General features: G+C 44.6%; 1 protein-coding gene across 1 annotated transcript in view; it reads left to right on the forward strand.

Annotated features, from left to right (window-relative positions):
- Positions 1-303: 303 nt before the first annotated feature.
- LIMS1 (LIM zinc finger domain containing 1) overlaps positions 304-16,319 on the forward strand; it is a 46,424-nt gene continuing 30,408 nt past the window's right edge. Inside the window, exon 1 of the mRNA XM_009911434.2 lies at positions 304-560. Coding sequence (XP_009909736.1) covers positions 454-560 — 107 coding nt within the window. The 5' untranslated portion in view covers positions 304-453. The remainder of the gene's footprint in view (positions 561-16,319) is intronic.

Consider the following 16,319-nt stretch of genomic DNA (forward strand, 5'->3'; position numbering starts at 1 on the left):
CTTCCTTTTTGTCATAAATTATAGCGGGAAAGAGTTAACAGCACATTGCAGGAGATACTTAGCTTAATTGCAGCAGGCGTTGGGAGAGCTGCACTCTGCACAGCACACAGCAGGGTCGCTCCTGTTCGGGGCAGAGTTTAGAGAAAGCCGGAGGGAAGCCGGTGAGCTAGTGGCTGAGATCCCTTAGGTGTGATCCAGTGATAAAGGAAATGTGGTGCCCTTCGGGAGGGTGTGTACCTATGAAAAACAGGAAGCCCAGCACCGGCCGCCTGCCTACCCTGCCTTCTGAGGTTGGTAGTTCGGGCTGGCGCAGGTGTGCCGACACCCTGCTGAGGCTGTTCTCTCCAGGCATCTTGGCAGGCACGCTCCTCCGCAGCAACATCTGGAAGAGGCGGAGGGGAGAGAAACCCAACCCAAAGCCAAAACACCCCCCCACCCTCCAGGTAGAGAAATATGACGGCCTTACAGCTAAAAGAGTTGTCACAGTCAGGTCTTTACAGGAGGAGACGGGATCGCCCTGATAGCGTGGGACTGCCTGGGTCACAGGAAGGGAAGCTGAGGTGAGTGTGAATTGACGGGTACGCTGGGATGCCGAGCCCTTCTCAGCAGCCTGTTTCTTTTGGTGGTTTAGGCAAGCCAAATGCAAACACAGCTCTGGAAAGTCACAGCAAGACACATGCGTTGAGAAGCATCCCCAAAGCACTACGGAAAAAAAAACCCGAAGGAGGGAAAACAGGAACCCTACGGCGACCTTGTGAGTTTTAGGGACGGTATGACGCCCTTCCCCGGCCCTGGGAAGGTAGTTGTTAGTCAGTGATTGCTTCTGGATCACTTCTGATAGCCATCACTTGCAAGCAAATAACTTTCCGCAGTCCGACAACTTGGCTTGGTCTGGTTTGAAGTCAGTTTTGGATCACTTGAGTACTGTGGATTGTGGTGCTTCACAGGGGTCTTGGTGTAGCCCCTGTGCTCGACTGGTTTTGTTGCGGAGGGGCTGGGGCTGCTTCTGGGCTCTGTCTTTCTTCATGAGGGGTTCTTTGTTGTGGAAAGGGCTTTAGACCAAAGAATGCAGAAGGATTGCTTAGCCTGACCTTACCCAGGAAAGGTGACTAAAAATCGGAAAAGCATTTAATTTCCGGGGTTGTCTTCCTGATGCTGCGTGCCTTGTGAAGGAGTTACAGTGAATTTTCAAAAGCCTCTGTGTGGAGCAGAAGATTAAAGAATTGTTTGTAACCTGAGTACGCGCAGACAGCAAAAAAAAAGAAAAGTAAAAATGCAGTGTGCTTAACGTGAAAGCAATCTGTTCCCACTTCAAGCTCCTCAGAAAAGGATTCTTGTGTAAATGCTAACAAAAGCCTTCGTGAGGAGGAAGCACTTCCTATCTCCTAATGCTTGTTCTCTGGTTGTATTTTTAGATTACTTTTCATTAGTGGTGGTTGTGCATCAGATTGGAGTGCTGTGTAATTTAAAGGCGAGTTGTTACTGCACTTTCATTGCCTGAGTTAGCAGTTTCAGGATAGGTATTCAGGTTTGGAGAATTTACCCTTTTCTTACAGCTGAGCATATAAACTAAAAAGTAATGTGGCAGAGTATATGATTGTAACCTACTGACATGATGTGTCATGAGATAACCAGAAATACCGGATCAGTTCTAGGAATGTGTTAACTTGCAGGTCCGATATCTGTGTGCTTGGTATCTTTACAGTATCGATTTTTGATTTCCTGGATAGGTTTCTAATAGCATTAGTACTATATATTATACTCATGTGACTATAGATGTAAGAATAATCAGACTTAGTAGAGTAAGAGATGTGCAGAGATTCTTGGATAATTAATATATAATTTATTTTATACAGAACTAGCAAAGAGGAAGAACAGATCTTTTTAGGGAAAAACAATCTGCCTTTTTAAGCCTACACATAAAAATGAGTTCTATCTCTCTGTGGTGATGTTGCTGGGCTGCATGGGGGGAAGAGGTTGAATGGCCAGGTGTTTGATCCTTTCCTGAGCCTCTTCCGGTTAGACATGAGAAATATGTGAAACAGGGATTAGTCTTGAGAAATAAAATCCAAGCTGGAGGAAATAGCAAATCGTAGGAATTATGAGTCAGCTTAAGGCAGGCTATTGGTGATACAAGAAAGTGAATAGAGCATGCTTGATGATGCTCCTAGAGCAGAGAGACAACTAGTACCTAAAGACAGAGCTTCTCTTACATTTGCTGATAGCATAAGCTGGTTCTTATTCAAACTTGCTCCTTCCTAACCCCATTTTGCAATATTTCAGAGGCAGTCGTCTTTGCCATTTTTACTGTGTTCTCCTTTACAAAAGACTATGGGATTGTAAATAGGAACAATGACATAACAACAGGGCAAAGAGCAATTTGGAAGGAAGAGAAAAAGATCTTCAGTTTTCTGAAATGGGAAACCTCGAGATTTTCCATGCGCTTTCCCTGGTGACACTTAGGTGCACGTCCTTAGCAAATACTTGAGTCCACAAGAAAAGAGGTTTCTTTAATGTCTGCTAAATATAGCTTGCCATCCTCAATGGCTTTGCAATGCCCTCCCATCCTTTCTCCAGTTCTTTGTTCTAGTGCCCTCATATTTTGTTTTACATACATATTAATCCACATGTGTTAGAGAGTATCAGCCCTCGAGCAGCAGTTCACTGAAAGCTGCTTTCTCAGTTCAAGTACCGTATTTTTCTGATCCTGGGCCAAAATGTATTTGAGGTGCCAATGTCTTCAGGGTATCTTGTGAGAATTTCTGTATTAAAAAAAAAGAAAGAAAAAAAAGAAAATCACCTTTTATTAAAGTCATACACTGTATCTGCCAGTTTTCATTTTACACCTTTTACACCTTACCCCAGTATGAAATTTCCCTCTTCTGTCCTTTTTGAGGTCTGTTTGGTTGTGGTTTCCTAGTATCCAGGCTGGGTTGTTCCTAAGGCTCAAAACAGCAGTGAGTAACCCAGCTGTTCATATCCCTTTGCCTTAGCTGCCAGGGGTCTTGGACAGCCTCCTCTCTACCTCTGCAACTGACTGTAACTGCAGCTCTGGAGCCTGGCCTTCACAGTGGGAACTCGGTGCTGTTTGGAGGGACAAAGATTTGTGTGCCCACAAACTGTGGCTGAGACCTAAGCGAGCGTTCGCAGTATCATCAATGTAAAGCAGCTCAGAGGGGCTTGGGGCCAAAATTCTGCCTTTGCTTCTCCTTGGGAGCATAAGTGTAATTTGTACTAAAAATGCTTGAGTTACCAACAATTAGAGCACTGTGAAACAATGTACTGGAGCTCCTAAATGTGTACAGAGCATATGTTTATTATATAATGTGTCATATAATGTATCACATACATTTTATTTTCCAGGAACCAAAATGTCTTCAAACAGTTCTTTTTATGGTATCAGAACAATACAGGATAATTTCCTGGGTTGACATAGCTTCAGGACAGGTCATATGCCATGGGACACAACAGGAAGGCAAGCTTTAGCTTCTGCATCTGCGTCCACTGATGTCACTTCACCCAAATACTTGACCCCCATCATTGTCTTCCTATCTGCTATTCAGTGTATGATGTGTCAGTCTGTATGCACATTTCACTCAGTCCTTTTCAGGAAAGACTGCAGGAATACAGTTTGGCTCTTTCCATTTAGTTTTGTAGCCTGTCAAGTTTCCCTTTAGTGTAGAAGCTCCTAAATGAATGTTTAGATTGAACAGAATCTCTCTGAACACCTCTTGCTGTAGCAGGTATGTGCCAGGTTGTGTTTAGGGAAACTGATTTCAGGCAGCTATGGCTGTCTGCAGGATTTGATTCACCAGCAGCAGATCTTACTTTACTGCATGGTTTTGCTCATTTTGCCCACCCATTTGCTGTGATTCCTCACCCCATTGTGGATGGAATTCAGTGTCTTGCACTGTGCCCGCAGCACTGGATACTTGGTGCCAGCTCAAAATCTGTCTCAGCTACCTCAGTGGTAGAGTGTGGTGGCTGAGTAGGTGAGCTGTCCCACTGGCAGTGATGAATGCCTAAGACAGCTAAGAGGGACCATCAGTTGAGGAGAGTGAGGGCATTTCAAGAGAAGCCACCCATATCTCTAAATAGCAAGCCCCAAGGTCACTGACATTGAGACCTAGGTGGGAGAGTAGGACTCATCTCCCTCTTTTAGAAACCTGTCCTAGGATGAAGTGAGTTGCCCTTCCAGGGAGTCTCTTGCATTCCCTCCATCACACCTCCTCCTGGTGTAACCCCTGCCCAGGTGAGCCTATCAGCCGTGGTTAGGTGAGAGGGGTCTCTGCCCTGGTCCTAACGTCACAGTACATTGATAGACACAGTCCATTCAGCTTCTCTTTCTGTCTGTCCCAATACACATTCATTTAAATGCCATAACCTTTCTGGGAGCCATTTAATTTGCTGCTGTAAATGTTACTGATTGTTTGCTGACATTATAGAGAGCTGGTGCCTGCCCCATGTAACAGGTGGTCTGGATAGCTCATCCTTTGGTTGAAACTTACACAGCATGAAAGTGTGCTTGGTTATAGACCTGCTTGGGTAGAGGTCCTCTTTTTCCCTGCTTGAACTAGGCCCACTAAGGCATCGACCTTACCTGTACATCATGCTCCCCAAGTGCGGAGCTCAGAGTGGAGGGGGCTGCTCGACACCTTCAGTTTTCCCCGGTCTGTAACAGACGCAGCAGTCACTGAGCCAAGTGCAACCTGAGAAATCTGTTTCTCAGAACAGAGGGGAAGACTTGTTCTTTTCCACTCATACTGATTTGGTGAAAAAAAAAATTTACATTTCTAATAAATCTTGTCTTGCCTTGTGTTCAGCAGTGGTGTGCAAAAAATTCTGACTATGCTGAGCTATTCTTTCTTGCTTCTGTCAGCAATCAGGATGCAAAGGAAATCATACACTTATGTTTATGGTTAGTCATTAGGAGTCACTTAACAGTAACAGTATGCTTGCTATTTTTGCTTTTTCTCCTCTTCATTCCATGGCCTTAGTAAGAATAGAATGATTCCTCTGAAAACTTTGATACTATTAATTTCCAAAGCTCAGTGCAAGGTACTGGGAAAAGCAGGGGCAAGTCTCTTTTTTTTTGACAATTAGACTTCAAGTGAATTTGGCCAATGTTGTCCATAGCCATCTGTTCTAAGTTCAGGTGGGTTCAGACATGATTAAAAATGTAGATAACTTCTGAAGAGATTAGTCTCAAGATTTTACCAAACAGAAAATTTCAGCATTTGCAATGAATGATCACAGGCAAGCTCCAGCCAGTGGGTGCCAGTTATTCAGGTACTTCATTCCTCTATTCTTTTGTGCAGAAAGCACCATAGATGTTTTCCCCATTAATAGCTTTAGAATGTCTGCCTTCTCTGTCTTCTCTGCTGCTGAATCTGATGGGTACATCTGTGTGAGCAGGTGCAGACAATCTTTTGTTGCGTCCACTCAGGCTCCCACCTGCCTCTGCACACTGATTCCAGGCTGGAAGGCATGTAGATGTGCCCAAAATCTCAAGCACAAAGACTTCCTTGCGGATGAAATGTGAGGAGACATAAGCACATTCTTACATCCTACTTTGCCTTGGGGGCTTTGCACAGCAAAATTTGTAGGTGAGTGTAAAAACCAAATTAATAAAGTCCCCCAAACACCAGCAGTGCAGTAGGCCTGAGCACCTGCTTCTTTATGAGATACAATGTTTGGGAGCTGTGCAAGCTCATGTGTCTTCTTAGCCTGCCATCAAAACCCCATATGTAGCAGCCAGATAAGGTGTGCAACTGTACCACACATTCCCCCTGAACACCTCCTATTTATCCTAGGAGGAAGAAGATGCTGGGTGGAGACTAGGGAACCAGTGACCTTGTTGAGCTTTCAGATGCCTTATGGTACTATGGGCAGGAGAAGGTAGAAAGAGCAGATCAGTCTGCACCTGGAAGCATTCTTCAATTTGATTTCCACTGGTAACATTTCTTAATATCATCAGAAAATGTTAACATTTATAAGGCCACTTTCTGTAAGTAGATGTTTCACTTGGTCAGGCTGCCAGTGTCAACAGGTAAAGTAGTTACTCAATACGTTGGTTTAAAAAAGAGAATAATCTATTAAACCAGGAGGAGCTTGGAAACAAACACTAAGCCACAAAAGAAAAAGAAAAAAGTACACTTCTTCATTTGTTGTGATTAGAAATTCTGATGGAGTAGTAGAGAGCTGGGACCTAGAAATATGAATTGAAATCAAGTGCATGGGCACTCGATTAAAAAACACTTTGGTTCTTCTGTTAGCTGTTCTAATTGAAGAGAAGATTTGTCCATGTATCACACAGTATCACAGTATCACAGTAACTAAGGTTGGAAGAGACCCCAAGGATCATCAAGTCCAACCTGTTCCAACAGACCTCACAACTAGATCATAGCACCAAGCGCCACGTCCAATCTCCCCTTGAACACCTCCAGGGACGGTGACTCCACCACCTCCCTGGGCAGCACATTCCAATGACGAATGACTCGCTCAGTGAAGAACTTTTTCCTCACCTCGAGTCTAAACCTCCCCTGACACAACTTGAGACTGTGTCCCCTTGTTCTGGTGCTGGTTGCCTGGGAGAAGAGACCAACCCCCTCCTGTCTACAACCACCCTTCAGGTAGTTGTAGAGAGCAATGAGGTCGCCTCTGATCCTTCTCTTCTCCAGGCTAAACAATCCCAGCTCCCTCAGCCTCTCCTCATAGGGCTTGTGCTCAAGGCCTCTCCCCAGCCTTGTTGCCCTTCTCTGGACACGTTCAAGTGTCTCGATGTCCTTCCTAAACTGAGGGGCCCAGAACTGGACACAGTACTCAAGGTGTGGCCTAACCAATGCAGAGTACAAGGGCACAATGACCTCCCTGCTCCTGCTGGCCACACTATTCCTAATACAGGCCAGGATGCCATTGGCCTTCTTGGCCACCTGGGCACACTGCTGGCTCATGTTTAGGCGGCTGTCAATCAGCACCCCCAGGTCCCTCTCTGTTTGGCAGCTCTCCAGCCACTCTGACCCCAGCCTGTAGCTCTGCATGGGGTTGCCGTGGCCAAAGTGCAGCACCTGGCACTTGGACTTATTAAATGCCATCCCATTGGACTCTGCCCATCTGTCCAGTCGGTCAAGGTCCCTCTGCAGAGCCTTTCTACCCTCTAACTGACTACATCTGTTCCCAACTTGGTGTCATCTGCAAACTTGCTGATGACTGACTCAACCCCCTCATCCAGATCATCAATGAAGATGTTAAAGAGGAGTCAACGTAATACTGAATTATTATTAATGATAGTAACTTGCAGCCAGCAAAAATGTGCTTTATGGTTACATTTTAGTATTGTGATACTTAGGATTTGCATGGAGCCTTCATTTGAGATATCCAAATGACTAGAGGCTTTGCTTTCCATTTGTGCTGTACTTTTCTTTGCTCTAGGGATTAAAATAACTAATAAGGAACACACCCATTTTGTCTTCTCTCTCACCCCTGGTCTCCTGCATTGCATAACAACCCCTAAGCAATTTTGATTGACATGCTCACCCGCCCTGAGTCCAAGTGACCCAGAGATAGCTACTTGCATAACAGAAACCCAAGCAATTACTACTGTTCTCTTATGCTTGCCTTATTGTAATAATCTGTGATTTCGGTAAATTGCTAAGCTTCAATGATTATAGCAATTATGATTTTAATTGCTCTTTTATAAGATTAGCTGGCTAGAGATAAGTTTCAGGCTTCTGGGGTATTTTTGCTTTCATATGGGTTGATAATACCTGATCAGAGGTGTTCTCTACAGAGAGTACGCTGCTATTGCTCATTATTCTTCATGATCATTAAGCTCTCCTTTAAATGCGGTCTGTCACACTCAAGTCTGGATTTACACACAGGAGTGTTGTACAGAGGAGAGAAAAGCTAAATTATGTCAGTGTCACCACTTAATAAAGATTACCAAATTGCAGGTGTTGGGCAGAACAAGCTTAAAGGCTGGAAGTTGGCCAAGAGGGCCAATGGCATCCTGGCCTGTATTAGGAATAGTGTGGCCAGCAGGAGCAGGGAGGTCATTGTGCCCCTGTACTCTGCATTGCTTAGGCCACATCTTGAGTACTGTGTCCAGTTCTGGGCCCCTCAGTTTAAGAAGGACATTGAAACACTTGAACGTGTCCATAGAAGGGCAACAAGGCTGGGGAGAGGCCTTGAGCACAGCCCTGTGAGGAGAGGCTGAGGGAGCTGGGATTGTTTAGCCTGGAGAAGAGGAGGCTCAGGGGTGACCTCATTGCCCTCTACAACTACCTGAAAGGTGGTTGTAGACAGGAAGGGGTTGGTCTCTTCTTCCAGGCACCCAGCACCAGAACAAGGGGACACAGTCTCAAGCTGTGCCAGGGGAGGTTTAGACTCAAAGTGAGGAAAAAGTTCTTCACTGAGCGAGTCAGTTGTCATTGGAATGGGCTGCCCAGGGAGGTGGTGGAGTCGCCGTCCCTGGAGGTGTTCAAGAGGAGATTGGACGTGGCACTTGGTGCCATGGTCTAGTTGTGAGTTCTGTTGGGACAGGTTGGACTTGATGATCTTTGAGGTCTCTTCCAACCTTAGTTATACTGTGATACTGTGATACTGTGAAGTTTGGGTTCCTTTTCTGTTTATTTCATTTTCCTGTGGTCTCTCAGCTGTTCCAGGAAATGCAAAGCTAGCAGATAGAGTGTCCTTGAGAGGACCATGAGCCTTTTATATGATGCTTTCCAAGTGTGTTGCCTCTGATGATGGCCAGAAGCTGATGCCTCTGTAGGCAGGTAAAAGGAAAGAGCAGGTCTTTTGTGGGATTTCCTTTGTTAGTAATCCCAGTTTGCTGTCGGATGTGATTCAAGGACTTTCTAAAAAGCAGTGACATTCATTGTTTTGCTTTTAGGTTGTCTCAATCTTGCCTTGCACCAGGGCATCTCAGGGCATTTCCCAAACATGAGTGTTGCTCTGAGATTTTCTTGTGTATTTGATGCCGTTGTGCAAGTTTGTGAGTCCATTTGTTTCTCTTTGCTTGATTTGTCATAGCAGCTTTAGACATTATTAATTTTTCATTTTTGTATCTCTCAATTTGATAGAAACTTGATTTTAGGTAGCTCCTGGTAGCATTCTGAAATCACAGTTTCATACAAGGGAGACATTTTTTGCAATGATGGTGGTGAAACACTGCTGCAGGTTTCCCAGAGAGGTGTTAGAAGCTCCATTCCTGGAAAGATTCATGAACAGATTGGATGGGGCTCTGAGGAACCTGATGTGGTTAAAGATGTCCCTGCTCGCTTCAGGGAGGATGGACTTCATGACCTTTAAAGGTCCCTTCCAACCAAAAGCATTCTATGTTTTGTCACTGCCCTTCTGAGCAGTGTTTTTGGATGACAGTGCTCAGCTTTAACAGCAGATTGTAAGTCATTCTATAATGCATTTTTTACATATCAAGCAGGTGAATATTTGTGAACTTTTAGGTCCTTTGATCCAACAAGACAAATTGAATTTATGACTTCTGTGACATACTTCCCTGTAGCTTTTTATTTTAAACTGTTAGCTATTAGCCTCAAAGCAAGTAACCTATTGGCAGACATAACTAGCAATGCCTGGCAGCATTTCTCAACTGTGTTTTTTAAATGAAAGATGTAAAAGATTCAAGCTGTTCCAGCAAGGAATGAACAGACAGAGGGTGAAGCGGATGTGAAATGGTGTTTGTCTTTTCTGGCATGTTAAATCCATGCATGCCACACTCTTCATAGATCATAAAATTCTAGATCCCAAGTAGAGTCTACCTTTTGAACCCTGTTTCTATGCAGCTATTGGAAAAATGCTCCCCACAGAGAGTCGTGACGTGAAACTGCCCTGGCCGGTCCCTTTCTTGTTCCGGTATGGAAAGTTTGCCTTGAAAGCTGTTTGTCTTGTTTAATGTTTGGCTTTTCAGTTATTGTTTTGTATGTTTCTTCTCATTGACTTCAGAAATCAAAATGTATTCTATATTTATAACATACTATAAAAGCTTCCCCATATATAATTGTTTTCTTTTTTTTAAGGGAAGTATTGAAAGCCAGGTTGGATAGGGCCTTGGGCAAGATGGTCTAGAAGGAATTCTCTCTCCCTGTGCAAGAGGGATTGGAACTGAATGATCTGTAAGGTCCCTTCTGACCCAAACCATTCTATGATTCTGTGGCATGGTAGCAATGCAGCTTCAGGATAGGATAGTTCTATAAGTTACCAGGTTGCAGGTCATCACAGAATGTTAGGGGTTGGAAGGGATCTCCAAGGATCATCTAGCTCAACCTCTGCAGCCAGAGCAGGATCACCTAGAGTAGGTCCCAGGAGCATACAAGTAATTGTTTAGTTTGAAACTACATTCCTTTCTGTATGTTGATACATACTCATGCTTGACTCTTAGGGCACCTAAATTGCTTCTGGTTATTCTTTTGGCTGTTGAATATTAGGGCCATTATTTAATTCTGCAATGTTAACTGCGTGTAGCTTAGCTGCCTGCTATCCTCTGCAAGCTTTGAAGTTTGGTGATGTTGAATTAAATGTGGGACAAGAGAAATGTGAAACCAAAACTTAGAGTGACTAATAATAATTATGACTTAATACGTGAGAGAAGATCAACAGCTGAGGAGATGTTTTCTGTACTACATTATACTTCTGCCCAAAACAAATTAATTCAGGCAGTGGAAGACTTTGTACTTCCTCACAGAAAACAGAAGAACAAACTTAATGAAGGTGAAAAATGGCTTAAGAAGTTACGTTGCTGGAGGTGTGGATTAACATTCAGGAGGAGATATGTGTGGAAGTGATGTGCTGATTAGGAAAGGTCAGTTCTCAGCATGGTGTCTCCAGTGGAGACATTACTATAATAAGTATCTTGCTGTGAGCTGGGAGGCCTGGTGTTGCAGTTACCCCTGCCCTAGAAGGAACTGCGGGGACATAGTGAAAATCTCTGCTAGTAGCCAGGCTATTATGTTGAGTCATGGTATTAATTATAGCTCCTGTATGAACCATTTCACGTCATAGTTTTCAGCTTGTGAAAACATTGGTTCCAGCTAGCGTGGGTGGATGGCTGAGGCATAAAGAAAGGCTGGTGTTTGCCTTTACATTAAGGAGTATGAATGATTTTGGGTGGATTTCAGTAACTAATGACATGAGCTGAATTTTGGTGCTAGGAAACTGTTACTCTGAAGAGAAATATGGTAGTTCAGCATTTTAGGATCAATGAATAGTTTAGGTTGGAAAAGACCTCAGAGATCAAGTCCAACCTATTACCTAATACCTAACATCACCTGACAACTAAACCATGGCTCCAAGTGCCACCACCACCTCGCTGGGCAGCCCATTGCACTGGCCAATTACTCTTTCTGTGAAGAACTTTCTCCTCACCTCGAGCCTAGACCTCCCCTGGTGCAGCTTGAGACTGTGTCCTCTTGTACTGGTTACCTGGGAGAAGAGACCAACCCCCACCTGTCCACAACCTCCTTTCAGGTAGTTGTAGAGAGCAATAAGGTCTCCCCCAAGCCTTCTCTTCTCCAGGCTAAACAACCCCAGCTCCCTCAGCCTCTCCTCATAGGGCTTGTGCTCGAGACCTCTCACCAGCCTTGTTGCCCTTCTCTGGACACATTCAAGTATCTCAATGTCCTTCTTAAATTGAGGAGCCCAGACTTGACACAGTACTCAAGGTGTGTCCTGACCAGTGCTGAGTACAGGGGCAGAATGACTTCCCTGCTCCTGCTGGCCACACTACTTCTGAATGCAGCCCAGGATGCTATTGCCCTTCTTGGCAGCCTGGGCACACTGTTGGCTCATCAAGTGCAACTGGTAACCTAGCACTGCCAAGTCCATCACTAGACCATGTCCCTAAGCACCACCTCTGTATGTCTTTTAAATACCTCCAGTAATGTTGAACCAGCCACTTCTCTGCGCAGCCTGTTCCAGTGCCTGACAATCCATTTCAGTGAAGAAATTTTTCCTAATGGCCAATCTAAACCTGCTGTGGGAGAACTTGAGGCTGTTTCCTCTTGTCCTATCACTTGTCACATAGGAGAAGAGACCAACACCTACCTCAGTGCAGCCTGCTTTTCTGCATCTCCCCATCTCCCTCAGTTACTTCTCATAAGATTCATTCTGAAGACCTTTCACCACTTTGTTGCTCATAGAATCAATAAGGTTGAAAGAGACCTCAAAGATCATCAAGTCCAACCTATCACCCAAGACCTCATGACTACTAAACCATGGCACCAAGTGCCACGTCCAGTCCCCTCTTGAACACCTCCAGGGATGGTGACTCCACCACCTCCCTGGGCAGCACATTCCAATGGCTATTCTTTGCACATGCTTCAGTACTGCAGTGCCCTTCTTGTAGTGAGAAGCCCCAAACTGAACCCAGTGTTTGAGGTGCAGCCTCATCAGAGCTGAGTATTGGAGGACAATCATTTCCATACTTCTGCTGGCTGCACTGTTTCTGATAGAGGTCAGGGTGCTGTTTTCCTGAAATGTCAGCCAATGCAAAGATTAGCTTCATATGTTTTTACATGCTTGAACTTTAAATCTGGTCCTGAGGCAATGGAGGAGGAGCACAAGTACACTGAGTTGTAATTTGCTTGCAGTTGCCTGATCACACTGTATTGTACACTCTTCACTTTTCAGTTGTTTGATTTCTATCAGTATAAATATTATCCTGCCCACTTGAAAGTTTTGGAACTACATGACCTTGGTACTGTGCAGTTCACAGTGTGTATGTCCAAACAGAAGGGTGCTTTTGAGCTTGCTGGGCCTGACCTTGTCTCATCAGTCTTGAAAAGATTCTTCTTTTCAGAGTGAATGCCTCAAAGACATCTGATGTGCAGTCCCTAGTACTGAGTAGGTGACCTTTTGTGTTTTCCTTAAATTGGAAACGGGGAGATAAATGTTACCTGAAATGCTTTAGTGCAAATGCATTTTACATAACAACATATAACAACATTTCGTACAACAACTTTTTCATTAGTGCAAATGCATTATAAATGTATTCTTGAGTTGGAAGAGCTTGGATACAGTCTATTGAAGCATTGTGAAGTATACATGCAGTCAGCTACACAGGGTGCAGATTTTAAAAAGAACTGATTGTATGCTGTATCTCATGCAGCACAAGTTTATTAGAGCCCTTGTGAGCTTCTCATATGATACTGTACCTTTTTGCTGTTTTGGTTTTCCTGCACAGGATTAAAAAAGAAGTAGTGAGTGAGGAAAAGGTGGCTGGTTTTAGAATCACAGAATCAATAAGGTTGGAAAAGACCTCAGAGATCGTCAAGTCCAACCTGAAGAGCATCAAATATCTGTGCACAGAAATAATCTCTTGTTTTACACAAAATGTGGCTTCATTTGGTAGTGTTCATAACCAGTAGGAGGAAAACAAAATATGATTTTTAAAATACTACTTAAAACAGGAAAGTGCTGTATTTAAGCTGGGGGCAGGAGTTGATCTGCTGGAGGGTAGAGAGGCTCTGCAGAGGGAACTCAACAGGCTGGACAGATGGGCAGAGTCCAACGGCATGAGATTGAACACATCCAAGTGCCGGGTTCTGCACATTGGCCACAGCAACCCCATGCAGAGCTACAGGCTGGGGTCAGAGTGGCTGGAGAGCAGTCAGGCTGAGAGGGACCTGGGGGTGCTGGTTGATGGTAGGCTGAACATGAGCCTGCAGTGTGCCCAGGCAGCCAGGAGGGCCAATGGCATCCTGGCCTGCATCAGGAACAGTGTGGCCAGCAGGAGCAGGGAGGTCATTCTGCCCCTGTACACTGCACTGGTTAGGCCACACCTCGAGTCCTGTGTCCAGTTCTGGGCCCCTCAGTTTAGGAAGGAGGTTGACTTGCTGGAACGAGTCCAGAGAAGAGCAATAAACTTGGTGAGGGGTTTGGAACACAAGCCCTACGAGGAGAGGCTGAGGGAGCTGGGGTTGCTTAGCCTGGAGAGGAGGAGGCTCAGGGGTGACCTTATTGCTCTCCACAACTATCTGAAGGGAGGTTGTAGTGAGGCAGAGGTTGGTCTCTTCTCCCAGGCAACCAGTACCAGAACAAGAGGACACAGTCTCAGGCTGGGTCAGGGGAGGTTTAGGCTGGAGGTTAGGAGGAAGTTTTACACAGAGAGAGTGATTGCCCACTGGAATGGGCTGCCTGAGGAGGTGGTGGGGTCGCCGTCGCTGGGGGTGTTCAGGGCGAGGCTTGACAGGATGCTTGGTTGCATGGTTTAGTTGATTGGGTGGTGTTGGATGATAGGTTGGACACGATGATCTCGAAGGTCTCTTCCAACCTGGTTTATTCTATTCTATAAATTCTGTCAGTGATTTTTCACTGTGCTTGTATGGCTGATAAATCATTGTGTGGGAAGGTGCTGCTTACCTGTTTATTTCAGTTATATTCATTTCCTTATGAAGAGATGGAATTTGAGCCTTCTCTATTTGTGGAGACCAAAGCTTTTTTTGGACATGTTTGTACTAGAATAAATTGATATTGAAGTATATGAAACAGCTGGAGCTGCTTTTCTGTTTGCCCTGTTCAAACTCCCATCACATAAGCTTAATCATACTTTTTGTGGTGAAGGCTAAAGGATGAAACTTTAAGGATTACTCAGAATTCATCTGGGTTTTACCACAGTGCTTTCAAAACGGTTTTCCATCTTTTTTTTTTATAGGAGTAGAAGTTAGAGCAGTGCTTGGTGCATGTGAAAATCCTACCTGTGATGTACATTTTTATTACAGAAAAAATTTATAGCTTCTTTCAGATTGCTTTAGGAGACCAGATTATTACATAAAGTATTTTATTGCTCAAGAGATAAACAGTTGCAGCAATCAGAATGCAAGAGTGGTTTTAATTTCAATTAAAAAAAAAAAGAAAGATGCCAGGGGTCAGTTACTGCTTTAAAAGGTTGGTGCAGAAATTAGTGCAAGGGCACTGCAAGTCCACACATATTTTGTAGCAGAAATTCTGTTGTAGTTACTCTGTATTTTGCATGTGAGGACCATCACATAGCATCTGTGTGAAAATGAAATGACCCTTACCTATGTGGGAAGGGGAGGGATGCACTGTGAGTTCTTAATCCCCACCCAAATAACCCAGTGGGGCACGTGGCCTCCCAACAGCACTGGTGATGCAGGGAAATGTCACAGTGGCATGAGTAGGTTGCCAAGCAGCAGCTGCTTTTGCCAAGCACCTTGTTTGGAGTTGTGACTGCTCAGCATGCCTATTTGTGGCATGGAGTGAAACCCTCAGCGGGGTTGGCTGTCCACTGAACCTTCTCTGTAAGAGTCCCCATCTGCCCCTGGCAGCCAACAGTATGGGCAGCCAGAAGAAGCTCTCCAGAGCAAGCAGCCTGTGAGCAGGACAGCAGTCATCGTCAGCAATGACAGAACAGCCTAGCTGGTTTTGCTCTTGTTTTACAAATCCCTTCCCTGTAGCCACAGAGGATCACTTCTCCCCCTCTCCCCCTGTCTCCTGCCATTTCCTTTAGCACCTTCCCCATTGTCAGCTTTGGCTTCTGATAAGATTCTTAGTGTGCCAGGAAGAGATTCTCTTCTTCTTGTCTACATACATTTCCCATTTAAATACTCACCTTCTCCCTTTTCTCCTTATCACTGCTTCCTTAACAGGAGGCTGGTAGGTTTTGTGCCAGATTCCAGGGAATGCCCTTGGGAAGCAGCTGCTGCAAATCGACAACCCCCCCCTACACAATTCTCACTTCCACAGACAGCTTCACCTCAGAGTAACCTAGAATTCCTTCATGAAAATGCCATCGAATTGTAACAGTGTATTTCAGATATTGGCAGCAGGTCTCCAGCAAAATGACAGAAAAGAGAAGGATGACCAGCTGCTCTGGATTTGTGAACAGCCAAACCTTCATAGTAGAAACTGTGGTTTATTTCAGTACCAGCAAGGAACTTTTTTTAAACTCCTGCCAAGCTTCTTTCTTGCTTAATGGCAAACAAATGGGGAGTAATTCCAGCAGAAGCAATGGCAATAGGCTTTGAGAAGCAAGCAGCTTCTACTTACTGCACATATGGTGTCCCATTACCTGTTTCAAAAAGCCAGAAAAATCAAAACAGTCTTTTTGGGTGGGCATCTTACTGCACTGATGTGCTTTGCTTTACAGTAGTGCTGAAGATAGCACAGTAGCAAGCTGAAGAAGCAAGCAGCAGAAGTGGATTCGAGTCACTTTGGTAGCCTGTAGATTTCAGGACTGAAGTAGTCCACTGAGAGAAAGAAACTCTTCAGGGCTCTCTGATTCACAGCAGCAACCTTCCATGACAATCACCTGCAACCTGGGATGAAAAACAAGAAAACAATTG

Source organism: Dryobates pubescens, chromosome 7 (genome assembly GCF_014839835.1).
Source record: "Dryobates pubescens isolate bDryPub1 chromosome 7, bDryPub1.pri, whole genome shotgun sequence".
NCBI lineage: Eukaryota > Metazoa > Chordata > Aves > Piciformes > Picidae > Dryobates > Dryobates pubescens.